The 22,807-nt window shown below is 43.7% G+C and overlaps 1 protein-coding gene across 1 annotated transcript in view; it reads left to right on the top strand.

The window, feature by feature from the left end:
• LOC129696745 (cytochrome b5-like) overlaps positions 1-22,807 on the top strand; it is a 45,031-nt gene that overhangs the window by 12,125 nt on the left and 10,099 nt on the right. Inside the window, exons 2-3 of the mRNA XM_055634887.1 lie at positions 18,944-19,072; positions 21,566-21,595. Coding sequence (XP_055490862.1) covers positions 18,944-19,072; positions 21,566-21,595 — 159 coding nt within the window. The remainder of the gene's footprint in view (positions 1-18,943; positions 19,073-21,565; positions 21,596-22,807) is intronic.

Here is a 22,807-nt window from a genome sequence, read left to right as displayed (position 1 = left end):
TCAACTTACCCTTCCCTTGCTGACCAAGATGTCCCATCTACACTTGTTCTATCCTCTGGTGTTAGGCCGACATCCCTCTTAACCTTTCCTATCCATGTACCTGCCCAAATGTCTTATAAATGATATAGTACCTGCCTCGACTACCTCCTCTGACAGCTAGTTCCATATACCCACCACCCTCTGTGTGGAAAAGGTTGCCCCTCGGGTTCCAAGATGGGGAATATTTCCCCTCTCTCCTTGTTTTCTTTTTTCTCCTTCGTGCGTAGAGCTTGTATATATGAGGGTACACAAAAATGCTGGAGAAACTCAGCGGGTGCAGCAGCATCTATTTATTTATTTATTTATTTTATTTATTCCGAACAAGTAAAGACATTAATAGTAACAAAATCGAAATTGTCAAACAATTGGACATTACAATCAATATTTACAAGCAAATGAAAAGAACAAAAAGCAAATTTCCAATGTCCAACTCTGTGTCTGTACAAGCTCGAAAAGGAGTGAGAAGAAGAATAACTTATTAAATGTCACCCCTTTTCCCCAACACTTCTACCATATTTAAAAATCAATTAATTAATAATAATAATAATACTACCCCAGGCAATTTCCCATAATACCTACAGACATATATATACATACAACTATTATACACATACAAACTTCATATATGAAGTAACCAAACATAAGTAAACAATTGTAAAGCAATAGACAAACATTAACCCCCACTTAATGTTTATCTACTGCTTTACAATTGTTTACTTATGGAGCGAAGGAAATGGGTGACGTTTCGGGCCGAAATCCTTCTTCAGACATATGTATATATGAGTGTTTGGGACACAGGCAGTATGGACTTCTAAGTTGCTGCTCAACTTTTGCTATGTGCAAGTTCTGCCCACAGGAGCATTATCAACTTGCGAACTATCTGTGTAATGAGCAGTTAGAGTCATCGTCGTACAACGTGGAAACAGGAACTTCTGCCCAGCTTACCCCCGCCGACGAACATGCCCCATCTCCCCTAGCCCCATCTATCTTTATTCGGCCCAAATCTCCCCCCCCCCCCCCCCCCCGCCCCCAAACGTATTGTATCCAATCCATAAATGCCTCTTAAACGTTGTGATAGTACCTGCCTCCACCTCCTCCGGCAGCTCGTTCCGTATACCCGCCGCTCTTTGTATAAAAAAAAAAGTTGCCCCTCGGGTACCTGTTAAATCTTTCCCTCCTCAAGTTAAACCTAGGTTCTCTGGTTCTCGATATCCCAAATCTGAGCAAAAGACTGTGCGTTTACCCGATCAATTCCTCTCGTGATTTTGTTGCACTTCCATAACATCAACCCTCATCCCCCCTCTGCTAGCAAGGAATAAAGTCCTATCCTGCACAACCTCTCCAGAAAGCTCAGACCCTCGTCCTGGAAACATAGAAACATAGAAATTAGGTGCAGGAGTAGGCCATTCGGCCCTTCGAGCCTGCACCGCCATTCAATATGATCATGGCTGATCATCCAACTCGGTATCCCGTACCTGCTTTCTCTCCATACCCCCTGATCCCCTTAGCCACAAGGGCCACATCTAACTCCCTCTTAAATATAGCCAATGAACTGGCCTCAACTACCCTCTGTGGCAGAGAGTTCCAGAGATTCACCACTCTCTGTGTGAAAAAAGTCCTGTGAAAAAAATTTGAAACATCCTCGTAAATCTTCTCTGCACCCTTTCCAGCTTGACAGCATCTTTCCTATCACAGAGTGACCAAAACTGAACACAATACTCTATATGTGGCCTCACCAATGACTTCTATAACTGCAGCATGGCCAGCTTCTATATAATCTGACTGATCCTCATTGACCACACTATCTACCTGTGATACCACTCTCAAGGAACTATGTACCTGCACACTTGGATCTCTCTGCTTTACAACACTCCCCAAAGCACACGGCATTGGGGGTTCAGTATTGATGTAGATAGAGAACTGGCTGGCAAACAGGTAGCAAAGAGTAGGTGTAAACGGGTCCTTTTCACAATGGCAGGCAGTGACTAGTCGGGTACCGCAAGGCTCAGTGCTGGTACCCCAGCTATTTACAATATATATTAATGATCTGGATGAGGGAATTGAAGGCAATATCTCCAAGTTTGCGGAAGACACTAAGCTGGGGGGCAGTGTTAGCTGTGAGGAGGATGCTAGGAGACTGCAGGGTGACTTGGATAGGCTGGGTGAGTGGGCAAATGTTTGGCAGATGCAGTATAATGTGGATAAATGTGAGGTTATCCATTTTGGTGGCAAAAACGGGAAAGCAGACTATTATCTAAATGGTGGCCGATTGGGAAAGGGGGAGATGCAGCGAGACCTGGGTGTCATGGTACACCAGTCATTGAAGGTAGGCATGCAGGTGCAGCAGGCAGTAAAGAAAGCGAATGGTATGTTAGCTTTCATTGCAAAAGGATTTGAGTATAGGAGCAGGGAGGTTCTACTGGTACCATTATGTAAAAGCTATGTATGTACTGTATATAATTGTCAGCCAAAATGCTAATTTAAATTTTTTTTGTGACTGACTTTTAAATAAGATGATTGCATTTCAAGTTTAAATGGGTTTATTGTCATATGGTCACTCAGCACGCAAACAGGCCCTTCAATCCAATTCTTCCATACCAACCAAGATGCCCACGATGTCACATTCACCTTAAAACTCTGTCCTCTGGTTCTTGATTCCCCTACCTGGGTAAAAGACTGTGTATTCAATCCATCAATTGAGAAGCATAGACACATAGAAAATAGATGCAGGAGTAGGCCATTCGGCCCTTTGAGCTAGCATTCAATATGATCATGGCTGATCATCCAAAATCAGGACCCCATTCCTGCTTTCTCCCCATATCCCTTGATTCCGTTAGCCCTAAGAGCTTAATCTAATTCTCTCTTGAATACATCAATTCCCCTCATGTTATTATACACCTCTGTAAGATCAACCCTTTGAGTCTCCTGTGTTCCAAGGAATACAATCTATACCTCAGGCCCTTGAGTCCTGGCAAGTGCCTCATCAAAATACATGTAAGTGTACAGTTGTCCCTAGTGTGTGTAGCTGAGTGTACAGGGTGATCGTTGCTCAGCACTGACTCGGTGGGCCAAAGGGCTAGTTTCCGTGCTGTATCTCTAAACTCTAAACTCTAAACTTCATGCTGGATCGTAGCAGTGAGAAGAGGGCAAGACCCAGATGGTGGGGATTTTGAGGAGAGATACCACTTTCTTGAGGCTTTTGATGGTGGGGAGGTCTATGTTTGAGTCCGCCACACTCTGCAGCCTCTTACATTTCTTTGCTTTGGAATCGCTGCACCAGTCCACGACGCATCCACTCAGGATACTTTCTATAGTGCACCTGTGGAAGTTTGGTAGCGTTTTTGGTGACATGCCAAATCTCTTTAAACGTCTAACCAAGTAGATACACTGGTGTGTCTTCTTCATGATTACCTCTATGTACTTGACCCAGAACAGGTAATCAGGAGGTTAACACTCAGGAATTTAAAGATGAGACTCTACACATGGTCTCCACACTTTCCTTTTCTGAAGTCAATGAATAATCCCTTGAATTTATTGACATTGAGGGAGAGGTTGTTATTGTAGCAACAGCTCAACCTGTTCTACCTCTCTCCTGTATACTGACTTGTTAATTTTAAGAGTATACACAGTCTATCTCTCCTGTGCACTCATTAATTTTGAGAGTATTGAATCTTTCTATTTATTTTCTATGTATTCACGGTCTTCTACTCCTCTCGGGCCACAGGCCTTTTAAAAATGTTATTAATGGTGCACATCTGTGGGGTAAATTGGAAAAATACAACCAGAGTTGTTACATTAATTGTTACATTGAATCTGTGGAATTCATTACCACAGAAGGTTGTGGAGGCCAAGTCAGTGGATATTTTTAATGCGGAGATTAACAGATTCTTGATTATTATGGGGAGAAGGCAGGAGAATGGGGTTGAGAGGGAAAGATAGATCAGCCATGATTGAATGGTGGAGGAGACTTGATGGGGCCAAATGGCCTAATTCTGCTCCTATAACATTAACGTATGAACATATGTGTGCACTACTCAAAACAGTAGAGTCTCAGAATAATAATGATGTAAGAAGGCCAAACATCTATCTAGAAACTACTTGCTATGTAACCGCAGTCCAGCCAGTCCCACCCTTGATCTCTCTCCAGTGTCCTACACATTCTTTCATTTCTGAGTCATTTTCCAGCTTCATTTTGAACACTGCATTAGGGTCTGGAATACCCTTGTCATCGTATTCCAGACCGTAACCTCTCATTTTATGCAATAGATCTTCCTTGCGTCCTTTCCATTCTGTGCTCCTTGCTTCTTAACTCTTCTCTAATAGGAAAACAAATCTCTCTCTGCTTAATGCAGATGCTGGTTTAAACTGAAGATAGACACAAAATGCTGGAGAGTAGGAATGGGTGACGTTTCGGGTTGAGACCCTTCTTCAGACTAGTCGGGGGAAAGGGAAAAAAAGGGAGAGATATAGACAGCGATGTAGAGAGATATAGAACAAATATATCTATATATCTGTATCTCTCTACATCACTGTCTCGTGTTTCCCTTTCCCCTGACAAGTCTGAGAAGGGTCTCGACCTGAAAAATCACCCATTCCTTCTCTACAGGGATGATGCCTGTCCCGCTAAGTTACTCCAGCATTTTGTGTCTATCTCTACTTGATTTTTCTTCACCTTTCATGATTTTAATTGCCTCTACCAGTTCCCCTCACAATCTCTTTGATCCCACACTGTCCACCTAATTAAAGTCAAGCATCCCTCAAATATTTTTTAGTGAATCTCTTCTACAACATCTTTGAAACCTTCATGATACCTTTGTGAAGTGTGAAGTCCAGGAATGGACACAGTTCTTAGATGAATTGAAGTAAAGTTTCTTCATATCATTTTTACATGTAATTTAAACGAACAACCTTTACCTAAAGAAAGGCACAGTCGTAAGTCAATAATTCAATAATTGTGATACGAGTAATGGAAAACATAATTATGCAAATGCTCAAAAATGTGCCCTTCCTTCAATATTCAATAACATGCGATAAATTAAAATCTGAATTCCTAACCTTACTAGTGGGCATTTACATATTCTTAGAACATGAAACACAGCAAAAGAACGGGCACTTCGGACACAGTGTCAGTGGCCGAACATGATGCCACAACCAATTTATAGCACAGACCTTTATACAAATCAGTGGACATAATATCATTTTCAAAAATAACCTTCCATGTAGGGTGTTATTGAATTTCTGCAAGAATTCGATTCCTTGATAATTTTTTGGTTGAATCAGCTTTAGATACCTGTTAAAGTGGCTTGGGTGGAAACAGCACTTTTACCATGTACTTTAGCCACTGTTAATATTTTCTTCGCTGGATCCTGCAGGTTTGAGGCAAGTTGTGGAGTCCTATCGGCCCAACTTGCCTGCACCGACCAACATGTCCCATCTACACTAGGCCCGTCTGCCTGCGTTTGGCCCATATCCTATCCTGTCCATGTACCTGTCTAAATGTTTCTTAAGTGTTGCAAAAATACCTGCCTCAACTACCTTTTCTGGGAACTCATTCCACATACCCACCACCCTCTGTGTAAAATCTTTCACCTCTTACCTTAAACCTATGTCCTCTGGTTCTCGATCTCCCTACTCTGGGCAAGAAACTCTGTGCATTTATCTGATCTATTCCTCATAATTTTTCTATTAGATCACCCCTCAACCACCTGCACTCCAAGGAGTCCTAACCTGCTCAACCTCTCCCTATACCTCAGGCCCTTGAGTCCTGACAACATCCTTGTAAATCTTCTTTGCACCCTTTCCTGGTTGACAACATCTTTCCTATAACACGGTGCGCAAAACTGAACACAATAGTTTAAATGTGGCCTTAAATATCCGCAAAATGACCTCCCAACTACATTCTGTTCCAAGGTTGGGCACAATGGCTGGATCATATGATCTATCTCATGGCCTCTCATTTGGATGTGAGTGAAGTTGCTCTCTGCCCATCTCTTTGTTTAGCTACACAGTTCACACTATCCAAGGAGGCCATGTACAACTCCTTGGACAGTTCACAACCCAGCCACTCAATAGAATCGTGTGTAATCCTCCTGTTAAAGGCTTCTTTTCTACAGGATAATGATGTAATTTTCTCTTCATAACAGCTACGATCAGCCAAAGAGAAGGTGCATTGATTGAATAATGACACCAACAAAAAGTCATTCATATTCAAAAATTTTACATTCTTATATTCTTTCACTGCAAAACTGTCTAACATTTAGCATGAACTACTTAAGTGATACAACATACACACAATTCCTCATCATTGAAGATTGTTATTCACAGACATAACTACAGAGCTTGTATAATATCTAGAAAGTTACCAGCCAATGAAGGTACCAAATCAGTCTTAAAACCAAGCCTGGCTTTGACTCTCATTTGTCCATTTGTCACCTTGCCCATCATAGAGTATCTTCTAATGTGAAGTACTGACAATGTGTGTGTATTCATGAACAGATAGAAATTATAGATATATACAAAATGCTGGAGTAACTCAGCTGGGTCAGGCAGCATCTCTGGAGAAAAGGATAAGGTGCCGTTTTGGGGTCTGAACCCTTCTTCAGAGATACTGCCTGACCTGCTGAATTGCTCCAGTATTTTGTATCTATCTTCTGTGTAAACTAGCATCTGGAGTTCCTTCGTACACAGATAGACATTCTACTTGGAAACATTGAGGCAAAACTGCATACTTCTTTTACACACCAATGATATTTTCCTCAATATTCCTGTTAATGTACAAAGATAACTGCAGATTATAAAACAAGTCTATAGTGGTCACCTTATTAGTTTACATCAGCAGATTTTTGCATAATACATTTGAAAAAGTAGATTAACAGTGGGAGTATTTTCACCCTCTAATAGGCTGGAAGATTGAGGCCAAATGCAAAGAAGATAATGCAAATTGCAAACAAGCATTCATTTTCAATTCATTTGGCAACATTACGGTGAAGTAAGTACAGGCTTTTGAATTAATACAGCAGGTAATACTATACATAATTACACTCGGTCAAAGATGCAAATGATCTCTTCATGAGTGAAAACCTCAGAGAAATTTATTGCAACAAGGTAACTGATTCCTTGTGATGGAGTTTTTGAGTTGCAGGAGGAAGCGATGACATGGAATATATGAGTTCCATTTTTGTCGTGATGCTAATGTTCACCTGTGATGGTGAATAAATAATGTCTTAGCATTGCATCTACTGAGATTATGCACAAATAATACTAGTGAACCAAGGGAATATTACATCTGTCTCACAAACAATCCAGTTTTAATTTATGGTACACAAAAAAGCTGGAGAAACTCAGCGGGTGCAGCAGCATCTATGGAGCGAAGGAAATAGGCAACGTTTCGGGCCGAAACCCTTCTTCAGACTGAAGAAGGGTTTCGGCCCGAAACGTTGCCTATTTCCTTCGCTCCATAGATGCTGCTGCACCCGCTGAGTTTCTCAAGCTTTTTTGTGTACCTTCGATTCTCCAGCATCTGCAGTTCCTTCTTAAACACAGTTTTAATTTATACTTTCTGATATTTCCATGGGTGGTGGTTGGTAAGTGATACAATAGTGGCGTTTAAGAGGCTCTAGATAGGCACATGGATATGGATTATGTGCAGGCAGATGAGATAAATTTATTTTAACCTCATGTACGGCACAAACATTGTGGGCCGATCGGCCTGTTAGCTGTGCTGTATTTTTCTGAAGATAGACACAAAGTGCTGGAGTAACTCAGTAGGTCAGGCAGCATCTCTAAAGAAAAGGACCCTTCTTCAACATTACCGTCAGCAACTGCTCTGAAGAAGGGACTCAATCCAAAACGTCACCCATTCTTCTTCTCTGTAGATGCCACCTGACCCGCTCAGTTACTCCAGCACTTTGTTTCTATCTTTGGTATCAACCAGCATCTCCAGCTCTTTGTTTCTACATTCTGTATATTCTGAGTCCTGTGTTCTGCGATATAAATTGGCTTTAAAAACTATTAGCACCAAAACCAGCACAATGCATGCACTGGTGTTTAAATTGCATGCCTGAGTATTGAGGCCGGAGGCTCAAAGTTGGAGGCAATTTACCCAGGGGGTAAAAATGGCAGGTCAGCTGTATGTTTCCTTGGCAACAAACCTTCACGAGCAAACTGAGAAGAGAGCAGGAGGGGGGTTAACATGTCTTTAATGAACCCAAACGAAGAGAACAACTATTACTTCGTGAAAGGAGTTTTCAAAGCAAAAAAGCAGAATATTGTGGACCACTATTAAACTGGAACAAAACTGGTGGAGCTAGATTTATGTTTGTTTCACAAAACTTATCAGGTCGCTTGTTAATATGTTGGCAAAATGCAAGTAGTCCCCAGGGCCAATAATAAAGTAGATCGGAAGCTTTCATAGAGTCTCCCACTGCTAAATCCTGCATCCAAGAACCAATTTTGCAACTGAAAAATAGCCATTATGATGGCTATGATGACAAAGAGAAATAACCATCATGATTCTCCCCCAATGTGCTTTTCATATCTTATTTCCAATTTTCATCAGATTTTCCAATTGTATTTGTCATTCTGAGTGGATGATCTGTGACTTGCCATTATTTGTTATTTTTGTATTTATTTTAACAAAAGATATTTCTGGCTAGGACCACATTTATTTCCCATGCCTCATTGCTATTGAGAAGGTGGTGTTGCGTTGGTTCTTGATCAAGTGCAAACTCTCTGGTGAACCAATAATGCAGCAACAATAGCACAATGGCGCAGTGGTGGAGTTGCTACCTTACAGCGCAAGAGGCCCGGGTTCGATCCTGACTAAGGATGTCGTCTGCATAGAGTTTGTACGTTCTTCCTGTGACCGTGTGGGTTTTCTCCAGGTGCTCCGGTTTCCTCTCGTATCCCAAAGATGTACTGTTTGCAGATTAATTTGGCTTTGGTAAAATTGTAAATTGTTCCCAGTATGTAGGATAGTGTTAATGTACAGGGATCGCAGGTTGGTGTGGAGTCGGTGAGCTGAAGGGCCCGTATCTGTGCTGTATCTCTAAATGAAACTAAACTAAAGTAGAATGCCAAAATGTTTAGTGTGAAGTCTAAAATACCAAGCAAATGGATGTTTTGTCCTGGGTGGTGTTAAGCTACTTGATTGTAGTTAGCTAGTGTTATTCAGGCAAGGTGGACACAAAATGCTGGAGTAACTCAGCGGGACAGGCAGCATCTCAGGAGAGAAGGGATGTGTGACGTTTCGGGTCGAGACCATTCTTCAGGCAAGTGCAGATAGAATGCAGTGTAGCAAAGAATAGAGGCATGCATTTTGGTTGGAGGAATAAAGGCATAGACTATTTGGTATTTGGGGTGAAAATTCTGAAATCAAAAGTGCAAAGGGACTTGGGAATGCTGGTCCAGGAATGCCAAAAGGATAATTTCCAAGTTGAATTGGTAGTAAGGAAAGTAAATGCAATGTTCGTATTTATTTTGAGAGGACTAGAGTATAAAACAAGGATTTTTGTGGATAAATGTGGATAAATGTGAGGTTATCCATTTTGGTGGCAAAAACGGGAAAGCAGACTATTATCTAAATGGTGCCCAATTGGGAAAGGGGGAGATGCAGCGAGACCTGGGTGTCATGGTACACCAGTCATTGAAGGTAGGCATGCAGGTGCAGCAGGCAGTAAAGAAAGCGAATGGTATGTTAGCTTTCATTGCAAAAGGATTTGAGTATAGGAGCAGGGAGGTTCTACTGCAGTTGTACAGGGTCTTGGTGAGACCACACCTGGAGTATTGCGTACAGTTTTGGTCTCCAAATCTGAGGAAGGACATTATTGCCATAGAGGGAGTGCAGAGACGGTTCACCAGACTGATTCCTGGGATGTCAGGACTGTCTTATGAAGAAAGACTGGATAGACTTGGTTTATACTCTCTAGAATTTAGGAGATTGAGAGGGGATCTTATAGAAACTTACAAAATTCTTAGGGGTTGGACAGGCTAGATGCAGACAAGATTGTTCCCGATGTTAGGGAAGTCCGGGACAAGGGGCCGCAGCTTAAGGATAAGGGGGAAATCCTTTAAAACCGAGGTGAGAAGAACTTTTTTCACACAGAGTGGTGAATCTCTGGAACTCTCTGCCACAGAGGGTAGTTGAGGCCAGTTCATTGGCTATATTTAAGAGGGATTTAGATGTGGCCCTTGTGGCTAAGGGGATCAGGGGGTATGGAGAGAAGGCAGGTACGGGATACTGAGTTGGATGATCAGCCATGATCATATTGACTGGCGGTGCAGGGCTCGAAGGGCCGAATGGCCTACTCCTGCACCTACATATTTTCTATGTACCATTCATTGTGTAGGTCCAGCCTATGTTAGACTTCCTGAAATTCAACCTCGCATTTCCCTGTATTAAATTCCATCAACCATTCCTCAGCCCACCTACCTAATCAATCAAGATCCTGCTGCAATTATTGACCACCATCTACAATACCACCCACTTTAGTGTCAACTGCAAACTTGATAATCATGCCATACATGTTCCTATCCAAATCATTAATATAAATGAGAAACAGCAATGGGCCCAGCACTGAACCCTGAGGCACACCACTAGTCACATGCCTTCAATCGGTCAAAAACAACTTTCCACCATCACCTTCCATGAAGCCAATTTTTAATCCATTCAGCGATCTATTTGAATTGCATGCGATCTAATTTTCCAGAGCAACCTACCAAAATCTCATTAAAAAGGATCTCGGGCAGTGTAAAGCTGGGGGATAGTGGTTGAATCGTTGATTCCTGCAGCTTGCCCTGCTTTGTCAAGCTTGCACCGTAACCTGTCCCTGCAGCACCGTCGATCCACCAGCACCAGAACCCACCTATGTGTGTGGTGGAAGGGAGGGAGCACACATGCACAGGGAGCCCGGGGCACAGGGCCTGGTCTACTGGGGAGAGAGAGACAGGGAAAGAGACAGAAAATGGGAGACACACACACATGCACAGAGAGAGAGAGAGAGCCAGAGAGGGTCAAGAGGAGAGGGAGGGAATGCTGGGCGATGAATGAGAATGGAGAAGGATAGGGGTAAGAAGAGGGATGGCGAGGTAATGCAGGAGGGAAAGTGGGGGGGGAGAGGGGGGGGGGGGGGGGGGGGGGGGGGGGGGGGGGGAGAGGAGGGATAATAGTATAGTAAGATTAAACGAGAACTTACCAGTTTGAAGTTTGATCTGTATTTTATGAGGAACGTTGAGGGAATACGTGAAGAACCCCGCTTACGACGCATGCGTGTCATCCTTCAAAGCAGCGGTGTGAGGTCACAGATATCCTATATTGACCTAACATAGTAAGATTATGAAAGAGATACAGGTTTTTGATATGATCATAAGAGGGTGGGAGCGGAGGGCACGTATTCCCTCAACGTTCCTCCTCATAAAATACAGATCAAACTTCAAACTGGTAAGTTATCGTTTAATCTTACTATTTTACTTCGGAGTCACGTGAGTGACTACGTGAAGATTTCAAAGCTCTGTGACCTCATGCCGTGGAACGAGTCCATCTTCACAACTGCCTTGGTTGTGGGGAGAAATGATGTTAACATCATTAAACATAATACGATATTGAAACCCAACTGTAAAATATTAAATCCAATTATTGCCCCTATTGTGCAGTGAATTATATATGCAGAACTTAAAATTGTTTCTGCAATTCTTCCAGGTTTAATAACTGGTTTGTTATAAAGTCATTGGATAGTTTCCTCCGTTGACCATTCTACTGTCTTGAGGGGTTTGTACATTGGTACGCCCAACTTCATAGCTGCCAATGTAGTTGCAGCCCTGATGGAGTAAGATTTAAATGTTTTCCTTAGTGTCCACTCCAGCCTTTGTTAGGACTTGCTTAGTCATTTAGAGATGATCTGGACTGTCACTGTTTTGAGTGGCTATTAGTAGCTGATAAACGTGACATTTCTTCCTCTGATGATCTAGCATACTTCATGTATGATAGTAAATGAGTTATAATACAGCAACGACCATCTGTCGTATAGGCTCTGTACTTTGTTTTTAGGCCTGCTGACCCCTGTCTGTTCTGTTTGACCCTATGATTAATGTGACGGGTTTAATTCCCTGATGAAATCATCATGTTGTCCAGCCTTAGTTTCTGTAGTGACTGGACTCTTTGTGCTGTGACCAAGGCCATCAGCATGACTGTTTACATAGTCAGTTTCTGTAATGATAGAGCTGTAGCTGGAGACCAGTTTCTTAACTTGGTCAGTACAAAACTCACATCCCATATATGAATGTACCTAGTTCTTGGGGATTAATTTTAACATGCCCCTAATGAGTTTTGTTACCAGTGTGTGTGTCCCCACAGAATGCCGCTCTGTACCTTCGACAGGTATGTAGACAGAGCACTCCTGGCGCAATTGTGGTACTATGACTAAGCCTCTCATCGTAATGGAGGCTTGCCAGGAATTCCAGAACAGATGGCTGTTCATAGATCTGTGGGTGATGATAATAGTTATGAACGTACTTCCTATTTCTAGAGGATACCAAGTACTGTTGAATGAGTGGACTGTCTGTGACCCGCTGAAAAAATTCAGCCTATGGTCCATCAGTCCTAGGTGTAGAAGAGGTGCTTTCAATTCTACAATGAATAGGTTAATATAGATAGTAACATGGGTAACTCTCCATGTTGCTAGAAAGAACCAGTAAGTTTGAATGACGCGTGACTGCGTTCAGTAATTGGATAATGTCTGATATTATATGGCTGGCACACAGTCCCTATGCCAATCTACTAGCAGTCTGATGGATAGTTTGTTCCCTGCCAGTTTCCATTAAGGCTGTACCATATTTACCAGCAAAGTCAGTGCCATGTGAACTGTGTTAGCAGTGAACCGCAGATGACCTGTAGTTAACACATATGTGGGTACATCTAATTGGTAATCTAGCCAGCCATCTTGGTACGATGCTCGCCAGATAGTACCCTAGGATCAATACAGAAGCTGACACAAAGTTCCCATCTGAAAGAATATAAGTACGAAGTATTCCATTAACCCAAGATGAAGTGGCAACCACCTCTGATTATGATAAGGATATTTAGTACACGAGTTTCTGTGATTCTTATTGGATGTCTCCATAACATCTATAATGTGTGTACGTAGTTTAATAATGCTTCAATTTGTTGCTCCCTTGTCTGAATGACGTTCAGTTCAGTACATGCTGAACTAAGGAGCAAGTAATGAATACCTCCACATTCTATATCAGTGGTTAGGGAGGTTCCAGGTTTGCATATAAGGCCAGTGCATCCTGGTGAACTAGTGTCATGTCTATTTCTAATAGTGCGGCCGATAATATCCCGCTGATAGGACTTTAGAACTTTCTTTCGGTTCAATACCTTGTCCTGTTATGTTCCCGGAGGTAAATGTCTTGCCAACACCTCAGCAAAGGTATTGGCTTGCAGGTGATGTGTAGACATGTACTTAATGCTGGCAGCCATCCTGGCCTCTAGATCTTTGCCAGTCTGTTCTTGCTGAAAGTATTGCCCCACCATGTCCAGCAACTTGGTTTCCTCGTCCTCCATATGGGAATGTGGCTCCATCTCTGGTTCAGAATCTAACACAGGCAGCCCTTCAATACCCTCTTCCGAGGAGGATGAAATGTCAAGCAGCCCTTTATGGTAATCTGCTGAGGGACTTACACCTATGCCACTGTGGCTATCGTCCATATCCTGGAGCCTGCCACTCTGGAGAAGTTCCTCCAACAACCGCTCCTGCCGACCTATGTGCTCTCGGGCACTAGTCGCACGCGTTTTTTGCCACAGCCGTTCCCCATGCCTACGGGCACTGATCGCTCCCGGCCGCCCCATATAATTGTGCCGTTCCTCGCAGTCCCGGTTCACCTGTCGCTGACGGCTGAACATGCTGCAGCCTCTTGTACCGGTTTCCCAGCTCCGCGAAAGTGGCCGCTGCTGGCTGCGCTATATCCTGCAGCTGCTCATCCTTACTCCGGTATCAGTAAGTATTATCCGGAGGCTGTTTCTCCACATCATTTTCGCAGTGATGTACTTTGCGCTTTGCATTCCCGCCTGGTCTAGGATTTGATTTTCCCGGCGCGGGGTTTAAATCCGGCACAGCTGATGTCTCCCCTCCTTCAGGGTTATGTAAACCTGTGCCTTGGTCAGGGTCTGACCAAATTTGGTCCTGCCCACTCTCCTCCGAGGAGTAAGAGATATTCTGCGGCCCCACACGGAGTACCGCTGTGGGGCTTACCTCTTGCCCACTGTGGCTAGCCTCCACATTCATGGGACTGCCACCATGGAGGAGCTCCTCCACTTCCACCTGTTTTGGTGTGATTTGCACTTTCGGAGATGGTGGTGCTAATTTCTTTCTTTCTTCCACCCATTTCGGAGATGGTCTCTGTGAAAATTTGTTGTAATTGATGGCCAGTCATGTGATTTATACTGGCTGCCATCCTTGGATCCCAGTCTCCACCATCCAGCAGCTTCTGGATTATATAATCCTGTGTGGTCAGGGTCTGGCCCATCAGGGTCCTGCCTACTCTTTTTTAAAGAGTTAGAGATCTCTAGGGGTCCCGCACGGGGTACCCATGTGAGGCTTACCTCCTGCCCACTGTGGCTAGTCTCCACATTCATGTGACTGCCACTGTGAAGGAGCTCCTTTTTTCCTCCGCTGTTTCCGTCCCCCGTACACACGGGCACTGGTTTGCGGGTTTTCCTCGCCCCGCCGCTGACCGCACCGGTCCTGTATGTAGGTCCACCACTCCACACGGTCCCGGTACTCACAGGCACCTGTGCTGGCTGCTGATCATGCTGCAGCCACTCGTACCGGCTTCCTCCAGCGTGGGCTAGCGGGTCCAACTCGTACTCAGCTCGTCGCTATTTTTAGGACATTGCGGAAGTGCCCTTGATGCACCCTCTCCGCACTTCCAGCGCCTCGGACCCATCTAATACTTTAACCAAAGGATTAACAAACAGATTCTATGAAAACCCCCATTTTAGGTCTACACCATTTTCCCACATACCTATAGTAAGGGACATAGAAACATAGAAATTAGGTGCAGGAGCAGGCCATTCGGCCCCTCAAGCCTGCACCACCACTCAATTCAATGGGGTCCGTGGGGTTGTACCCGAGTCGTCGGGATTTTTTGCTGTGTAGCCGGTCAAACCGGCTCCAACGCTCTCAGTACTGGCCGCTCCTGGCTGCTCGTTTATCTCAGACCGCTGGGACCGACCCCGGTGCTCACGGCACTGGTCCCTCTGCGGTCGTTTAGCAGCCGGTCATACCGGCTCCAATGCCCTCAGCACTGGCCGCTCCCGCCTGCTCGTAGGGACCCCTCGGACCAACCCCGGTACTTACAGCACTGGTCCCTCGTGGTTGTTCTCTGTCCTCCAGCCTCGGCGCTGGCCGCTAGCGACTGCTCCAAGCCAGACTCGCTTGAGATGGCATACGGGAATTCTTTTGCTTCGCTTCCCGCCCGGCCGAGAAGTAAATTTTGCCGGTGCGGGAGCGAAGTCGGGCACAGGTGTTTCCTCTCCGGAAGATCCGCGTGCCGTTGCTGCTGCTGCCGGCTGCCCGCACTCCGCGGTTCTCCCCCGCCAGCTTTCCGCCGCCTTCATGGATCCGGTCCATGTCTCCACCTAAAAGGTAAGTGGAAGGAACGCAGAGTCCCTTACCTGCTGTTCGTGACTTTCAAATTCTCCCGCTAGGGGAACGTCGTTCCCCCTGTGTGACTCGTTGCAATGCGTGTAGCGATATGACATGCATGCGTCGTAAGCGGGGTTCTTCACGTAGTCACTCACGTGACTCCGAAGTAAAATGGAGGGGAAAAGGAGATTGAAGAAGGAGAGTGAGATGCGTTCGCATTGATCTTATATTTACAAGTTTTTGCCATTTTAAACTTTAAAAATGTCAGCCACTCCTGTGCAGTTGGGGGCTATGGGTGAGTGGTGGAATATTTCGTCGGGGAACGGGGCCCAACGGGTCCCACTTGGTCTAGTTTATTACTAAAACGCCCATGTGCTCCCGGAACTATGCCAAAACGGTACACGATAGCGCTACCATTTTTGGACCACCTTACTCACAATTGTCCTGTGGTGTGTTGTATCAAGTTTCATTCAGACTGATGGTATGTTTCACGTTATTCACTTTTTAACTTTACAAAATCCAGTTTGAGGAAAAAATCGCTTGAGGTTGCAGTGGCAGTTAGCAGCTATGACGCCACAATGGGATCTCATTGACGTAAACTGCCGACTTAACTTTTCACTGTAAAATAACCAATTGCACTTGCTGGCCCAGCCCATAACAATGTTGCAAATCACAGGACAATGATTCCTCCCAGCAAGTGCAAATGGATTTTCAAAAGTGAAAAATCAATTTTTTTTAAGTTTAAAAAGAGGGAGGGTGAAGAGGAGGGGGAGGGAGTGCTGGGGGATAAGGGTAAATGAACCGCCCCAGCGCAGTTGGGGGCTGTGTGTGAGTGGTGGAATATTGCGTTGGGGGAACGGGTTGCATTGGGGGAATGGGTGAGTGGTGGAATATTGCGTTATGGAAAGGGTTGCATTACAGGACCAGGCCTCCTGTGTGACAGGGACCCAATGGGTCTCACTTGGTCCAGTATCTATCTTCTATATTATTAAAAGTCTGATCTTGACCGCCTTTGGCCCACTGTGGCGCGATTTCTGAGAGAACGCCACCACCTACCGCCGTCATTTTTGGCCACCTCGCTCAGAGCCCCCCTCTGCCTTCTGGGTCCGGAGGATTTTTCGCATTGATGAAAAATCAGAGCGATATTAATACTTTTTTAAACATCCCCATTCTTTCTGCTGCCCCAGCTGGCGGCGGGGGGGGGGGGGGGGGGGGGGGGACTATAACACCAGGAAGTGTAGTCCCTCACTCAGTCTGTCAGACCCAGGAAGTGAGAGGATCATGGTTCTCTGAGCTGCGAATAACACTGAACGCACTTCTACTCCACGGTGAGACCCCTCGATGCGGCTTTAAGGTGGCAGCTGCCCAATTGTTTGCCTCGCCTTTTTAAAAAGTTTGTGTTCACAAAATTAATTTTGGTTGTCGGGTGGCTGCAGCCAAATAGATTGCCTTGGCTTGGCTTTTTAAATCATTGCAACCGTTGACTGGCGGCCCAAGAATCCATTCAGCCCACAGTGCCTATACAGGCCCTCTGGAAACCAGTACCCTCGGCCCGCAAAACCCATACTAGAATTTGTAGAGAGGTGTAATATTGCGTTGGTGACCAGCCCTCCCGTGTTATGCTGGGACCCAACGGGTCCCACATAGTCTAGTATATTACTAAAACTCTCATCTTGCCTGTCTGTGTGTCATGCCCTGAATTGCGCCATAACGGTACACGGTAGTGCTACAATTTTTGGACCACCTTACTCACCGTTGTCCAGTTGTGCGTTGTATCAAGTTTCGTTCAGAATGATGGTATATTTTACAAGTTATTCACATTTTAAACTTTACAAATTTAACTATTCACTTCTCACTTTAAAAAATCCAAATCCAATTGCTGGCCTTGCCCATTACGATCACAATCCACAGGACACGGAGTCCTGGCAGTAAAAAAGAGAGGGGGTGAAGAGGAGGGGGAGGGAGTGCTGGGGGAATAAGGGGAAATGAGCCGTCCCTGCGCACTTGGGGACTATGGGTGAATGATGCAATATTGCATTTGGGGAACGGGTGAGTGGTGGAATATTGCGTTGGGGTACGGGTTGCATTGGGGAACCAGGTCTCCCGTGGGGGCTATGGGTGAGTGGTGGGACATTGCGTTGGGGGAACAGGTTGCGTTGGGGTACCAGGCCTCCCGTGTGACAGGGATCCAACGGGTCCCATTTGGTCTAGTATGACAATAAAACACTCTTGACTCTTAACCAGGTTTCCGTAATGGATATAACGTCATAGTCGCACGTACCTATCCATGCGCTAAACTCATCAGCCTTGCCCATCAGGCCTCTTGCATTAAAATAAGTGCAATTTAAACCAACATTCCTTCCTTGCTCCCTGCCTTTATCCTGCCCATCCTGTCCATTAGACTTTCTCTCATCACCCCCCATACCAGTTTCTAACCTCTCACCTGCCTATATAGAATCTGTATAGGATCCCACCCCTCAGACTGATTCAGTCTGCTAAGTTGCTCATTTCACCTTACAATTATGCGCTGATGCCACTGGTCTACACCTGCGGGCTTCTCCACATCAGCTACTCTACAGTCCGGCCGATGTGGCCACTACTGTGGCCCGTGCCACAGCCACCAGCTGTAAACTCCCTCCTCAGTCTGTCGCCAATGACAAGACTCACCCGGCCACCGTGCGGTCTCTTTTTATTTATTCCCCCTCCTCCTTCCCCATTGCCGGCTGCTGCTACACGTACTCGCCACTTCACCTACAAAGGTGGAGTACGTCAGTGACTCTGGGGGAGGAGGAAGAGACCGGTTGGACAGAGCAATAGGAGGAGGAGGAGGAAAGAGAAGTGGACAAAATGATGGGCCAATGGTGTGTTAACCGGATCGTGTGATGGGTGGAGAAAACTTCGCCGAGTATGGCATCTGAAGCCAGGGCTGGGAGGTCATGTGAGCCGGCATGCCACTGCAAGTCTGTCCGCTAACCAAAAATCCATTATAAAGAGGTCTGTTAAAACAAGGGTTTACTTTATAATATTTCTTACATTCGGTACAGTTTAGTTGAATTTTAAATGAGGTTTTGATTTAACGGTGAGCATATTGGACATCGTTTTTTTGTTTCTGATGATGTAACACAATTTTTAATTAAAATTATAAATATAAATGTATGCCTTTTTAAAACCGCTCAGGGGCATTGTGAAGATGCAAAAGAGGCAGTATAAATTCCAGTCATTATTTTAATAGGCCCATCCTAAATCTATTTCATGTCTTGCAGCATCCTGGTGGAGAAGAAGTGCTAATAGAACAAGCAGGAGGTGATGCTACAGAAGCCTTTGAAGACGTTGGACATTCCAAAGATGCACACGAAATGAAGAAACAGTACCTGATAGGAGAGCTGCACCCTGTGAGTTTGATAATAACTTCTTAAAAGAAAGCTCATAAATATAATAGTTTCACTTATGTAGCTTTTTCAAGCAAAATAATATCCATGGACACTTCAGAGACATGGAAGAAAGGAAAGAAATTAAGAATATTTTTCTGTTTGGTTGCAAGTGTTATTTTGACGGGAGAGAGAGAACGGAGGAGATAATGTGAGGGTTCGGCAATGTGTGTGTGAAGTGGGGAATTAAATGAATTGACTGGTGGTGTAACAAAAAAGATGCTATGTGGGAACCAGCATTATTGGAATACTATTGTTAAAATTATTAGTACTCTGAAGGATGTAGAAATAGTTATAAATGAATGCAGAATTCTGAAATTTGAATTTGAATTGAATTGTGCGCTAGGAATTTATGGTTCAGTATTGGTAGGTGTGAGGGCAACTACAAGTTGCCAGTGTAGGAGTTTGTTTGAGTTCTAAATAGTGTGAAGAATACTTGAGAATCTGGAGATAAGAAAATTGCCAAAGAGTGTTCAGCTGTGATCCATTTCTCTGGGGCACAAGTTGGGAGTGGTGGGAAATGAAATTCCTCTGGCCTAGATTATCAAATGTGGGTGAGGATTATAACTGCTTTGACAGATTTCCACAGTACAATAACCATTGTGCTTAATGGGAAAACTGCCTTTGTATACACTTAAATACATGCTATAAATGTTTTCAAGTTGTGGCTTTTTAACAATAAATTAAATATAGATACCCTAGTCCACAATCTACATCCAGGTCTCTACTGAGTCTGAAGAAAGGGTCTCGACCTGAAATGTCACCCATTCCTTCTTTCCAGAGATGCTGCCTGTCCCGCTGAATTACTCCAGCATTTTGTCTCTACTGATAGAGACAGCCGTACAAAATAATCTTGCTTTAGCATAGTTCATTTTGCAGTGCAGGATATAGCCAATGAGGCACATTCATTGTGTTGCCATTTTTATAAGAAATTTAGCATCTAACATCGACAGAGGACCAAAATGACCAATACAAATATGTCTTTATTTAGTTGGCTTTTTTATTTTCTGGGGGAGGGGGAGGAATCAACATTGGTCATAAGAGAACACCTCGATCCAGTGTTCAGGGAGTAAGTGGAGCATCAGTTTGAAATCTGAGGCAAAATAATAGAATATGCAGAGCACAGCACTTCCTTGCTGAATTGGAATTCTGTCACCTGCCTCCCAGAAGTATTTTCTGATATTACTCATCCAGTGCTCATGGCAATTGTACCCTAAATAACCATCTGCAAAGATATCTTGCTGACTTGGAGGCTGGAATTAGTGGTCAGGTATTAATTGGATTTCATTCAATTGTGACGAGTATAAATCTTGAGCATAATGTCAACATTATGGGCCCATTGCAGTCAAAGCGGTGACATTGTGTAGAGAATCAAGTTCCTTTGATTTTTTTTTAATTTACGTTATTTGACAATGGTTGGTTATATGCATTTAGTTCTATGATAAAACAGATTATTTTAAATGTTTGTTATATAGTGTTGCAGTTCAATTTATGTTCATTTAAATCAAATGGCAATGTTGCTATTCTGATTCTAGCTCTTAGCCTTGTTGCAATGCAAAATCAGTGTATTTTTTTGCAACATTTTTAAAGGATATTTGGCCAATCGTCTCAGAAAGATCTGGGTCTATATTCCAATTCTTATTTCTCTTATTTTGATTTATTTCTTTAAAATTATTGATAAATTATTAAATTTTACTTGTTTTGGAAGTATTAATTGTTTTTGGTTTTCATTAGTCAAAATATTACCATCCTTAAATTAATTTTGTTTTGTTGATGATAAAATGATCAGTAGAAATTTGGTTTAGTTTGAAAGGCCTATACATTTCAGTAACTGGCACAATCAACAAAAGGAAATTAACATGTTAAACATTTTAATGTATTAATTTTATCAAGACTATCAAATTGTCAAGACTATCAAATCATTTTTTTTAAAATCTAACATATCGTCTTCTGACCTCCATTAGATTTTCTATGTACTGCTCACTAATTTGCTGTTTCAAGGAAACAGGTTCAAGGATCTGACTAGCAGAACAGAAAAAAAGACTCGCTCATCTGTTTAGTTGCAAATCAGTTTTATTGGCAAGAGAGGACAAAATTACTATTTGTCTCGGTATGTGCAGGGCGTGCAAAGGTTTAAACAGAGCGTTGTTGGCTTAGCGTGTGGGAATTTAAACAAAGCGCCACCGGCCACAATGCTATGGGTCACAGACTGTTTGGGCAAAATTCTCGTATAACATTTGCACAAGTACATATCATTTTGTGTTTCTTTACATTAAATTTCCATGCAAGTCCATTTGTCCAATTTGCTAAACTCTGCTTGTTCTTGTGAGGTTGCTTGCTGTCCTTTTCACAGTTAATTCACTTCATGATAGCTTGGAAGTCAAGATATTAGGATGAAGTGTTAGACACCGATTCAGTTTGTGTTTTAATAATTGCTAATTTTTCATCTTCTACCAGGATGACAGAGATGCTTTTCAAACGCTGAAGGTAAAGTGAACTTTTTATTCTGTAAGAATGGGGAAATTGGAAATGGATACTTTTTTTTGGAAAGATCAGACAACTGAGATGACTGAGGCAGAAGAGATGAGGCCTGGGACAGATTAACCCTGAGCAATGTGAACAATGAGGCAGACTTGAGGAGGCAAGTGCAGGAAGATTGTTCCCAATGTTGGGGAAGTCCAGAACCAGGGGTTACAGTTTAAGGATAAGGGGGAAGTCTTTTAGGACCGAGATGAGGAAAACATTTTGCACACCGAGAGTGGTGAATCTCTGGAATTCTCTGCCACAGAAGGTAGTTGAGGCCAGTTCATTGGCTATATTTAAGAGGGAGTTAGATGTGGCCCTTGTGGCTAAAGGGATCAGGGGGTATGGAGAGAAGGCAGGTCCAGGATACTGAGTTGGATGATCAGCCATGATCATATTGAATGGCGGTGCAGGCTCGAAGGGCCGAATGGCCTACTCCTGCACCTATTTTCTATGTATCTATGTAAGTGGCCTTTTCTGCTTGTATATTCTTGTTCCTATGCAACTTGGTCTTAAAAGACTCTGCCGTTCTAAATGGGTTCCTTCATTCTGTTTATTGGCTGCAGTTGTCTTGTGATATGTTGAAAAACAGATGAAAATGGTGAAAGGAGAATGGTCCCTATGCTTTGCAAATTTGGTCTCCCATTTTATTTAAAGCCAGTCCCTTAACCATATAACAATTACAGCACGGAAACATGCCATCTCGGCCCTACAAGTCCATGCCGAAAATTTTTTTTTCCCCTTAGTCCCACTTACTATCCCCTTAGTCCCCTTAGTTCCCCCTTACTATCTTTCTTGTAGAACATGAAAGGAAATTTGCTGCGCCAGTGCAGTGTGTGATTGCCATTGGGACATTGGTATCTCACTACTGGAATATAGCACTGTATTTGGTGTGCAAAGTTTTTGGGTTAGTTGGGGATGAGCAGCAGTGGAATGGAAAAAAAAATCATATTTATTGAAAAGTGGTGAATGGTGCGTGAATCACAAACCTACATAAGTCTTCTCACCCACCACTCCAGCTCCAGGCCCTTCAGATCGGCCGACTTGGGGTTGCTGAATATCCCACGGTCTAGGCATAAGCTCAGGGGCGACCGCGCCTTTGCGGTTGTAGCTCCTAGACTGTGGAACAGCATCCCCTTTCTCATCAGAACTGCCCCCTCCATTGACTATTTTAAG

The sequence above is a fragment of the Leucoraja erinacea genome, chromosome 4 (genome assembly GCF_028641065.1).
Source record: "Leucoraja erinacea ecotype New England chromosome 4, Leri_hhj_1, whole genome shotgun sequence".
NCBI classification, from domain to species: domain Eukaryota; kingdom Metazoa; phylum Chordata; class Chondrichthyes; order Rajiformes; family Rajidae; genus Leucoraja; species Leucoraja erinaceus.
Note: the sequence above shows the minus strand (reverse complement) of the source record. Positions and strands in the feature narration are given on the sequence as shown.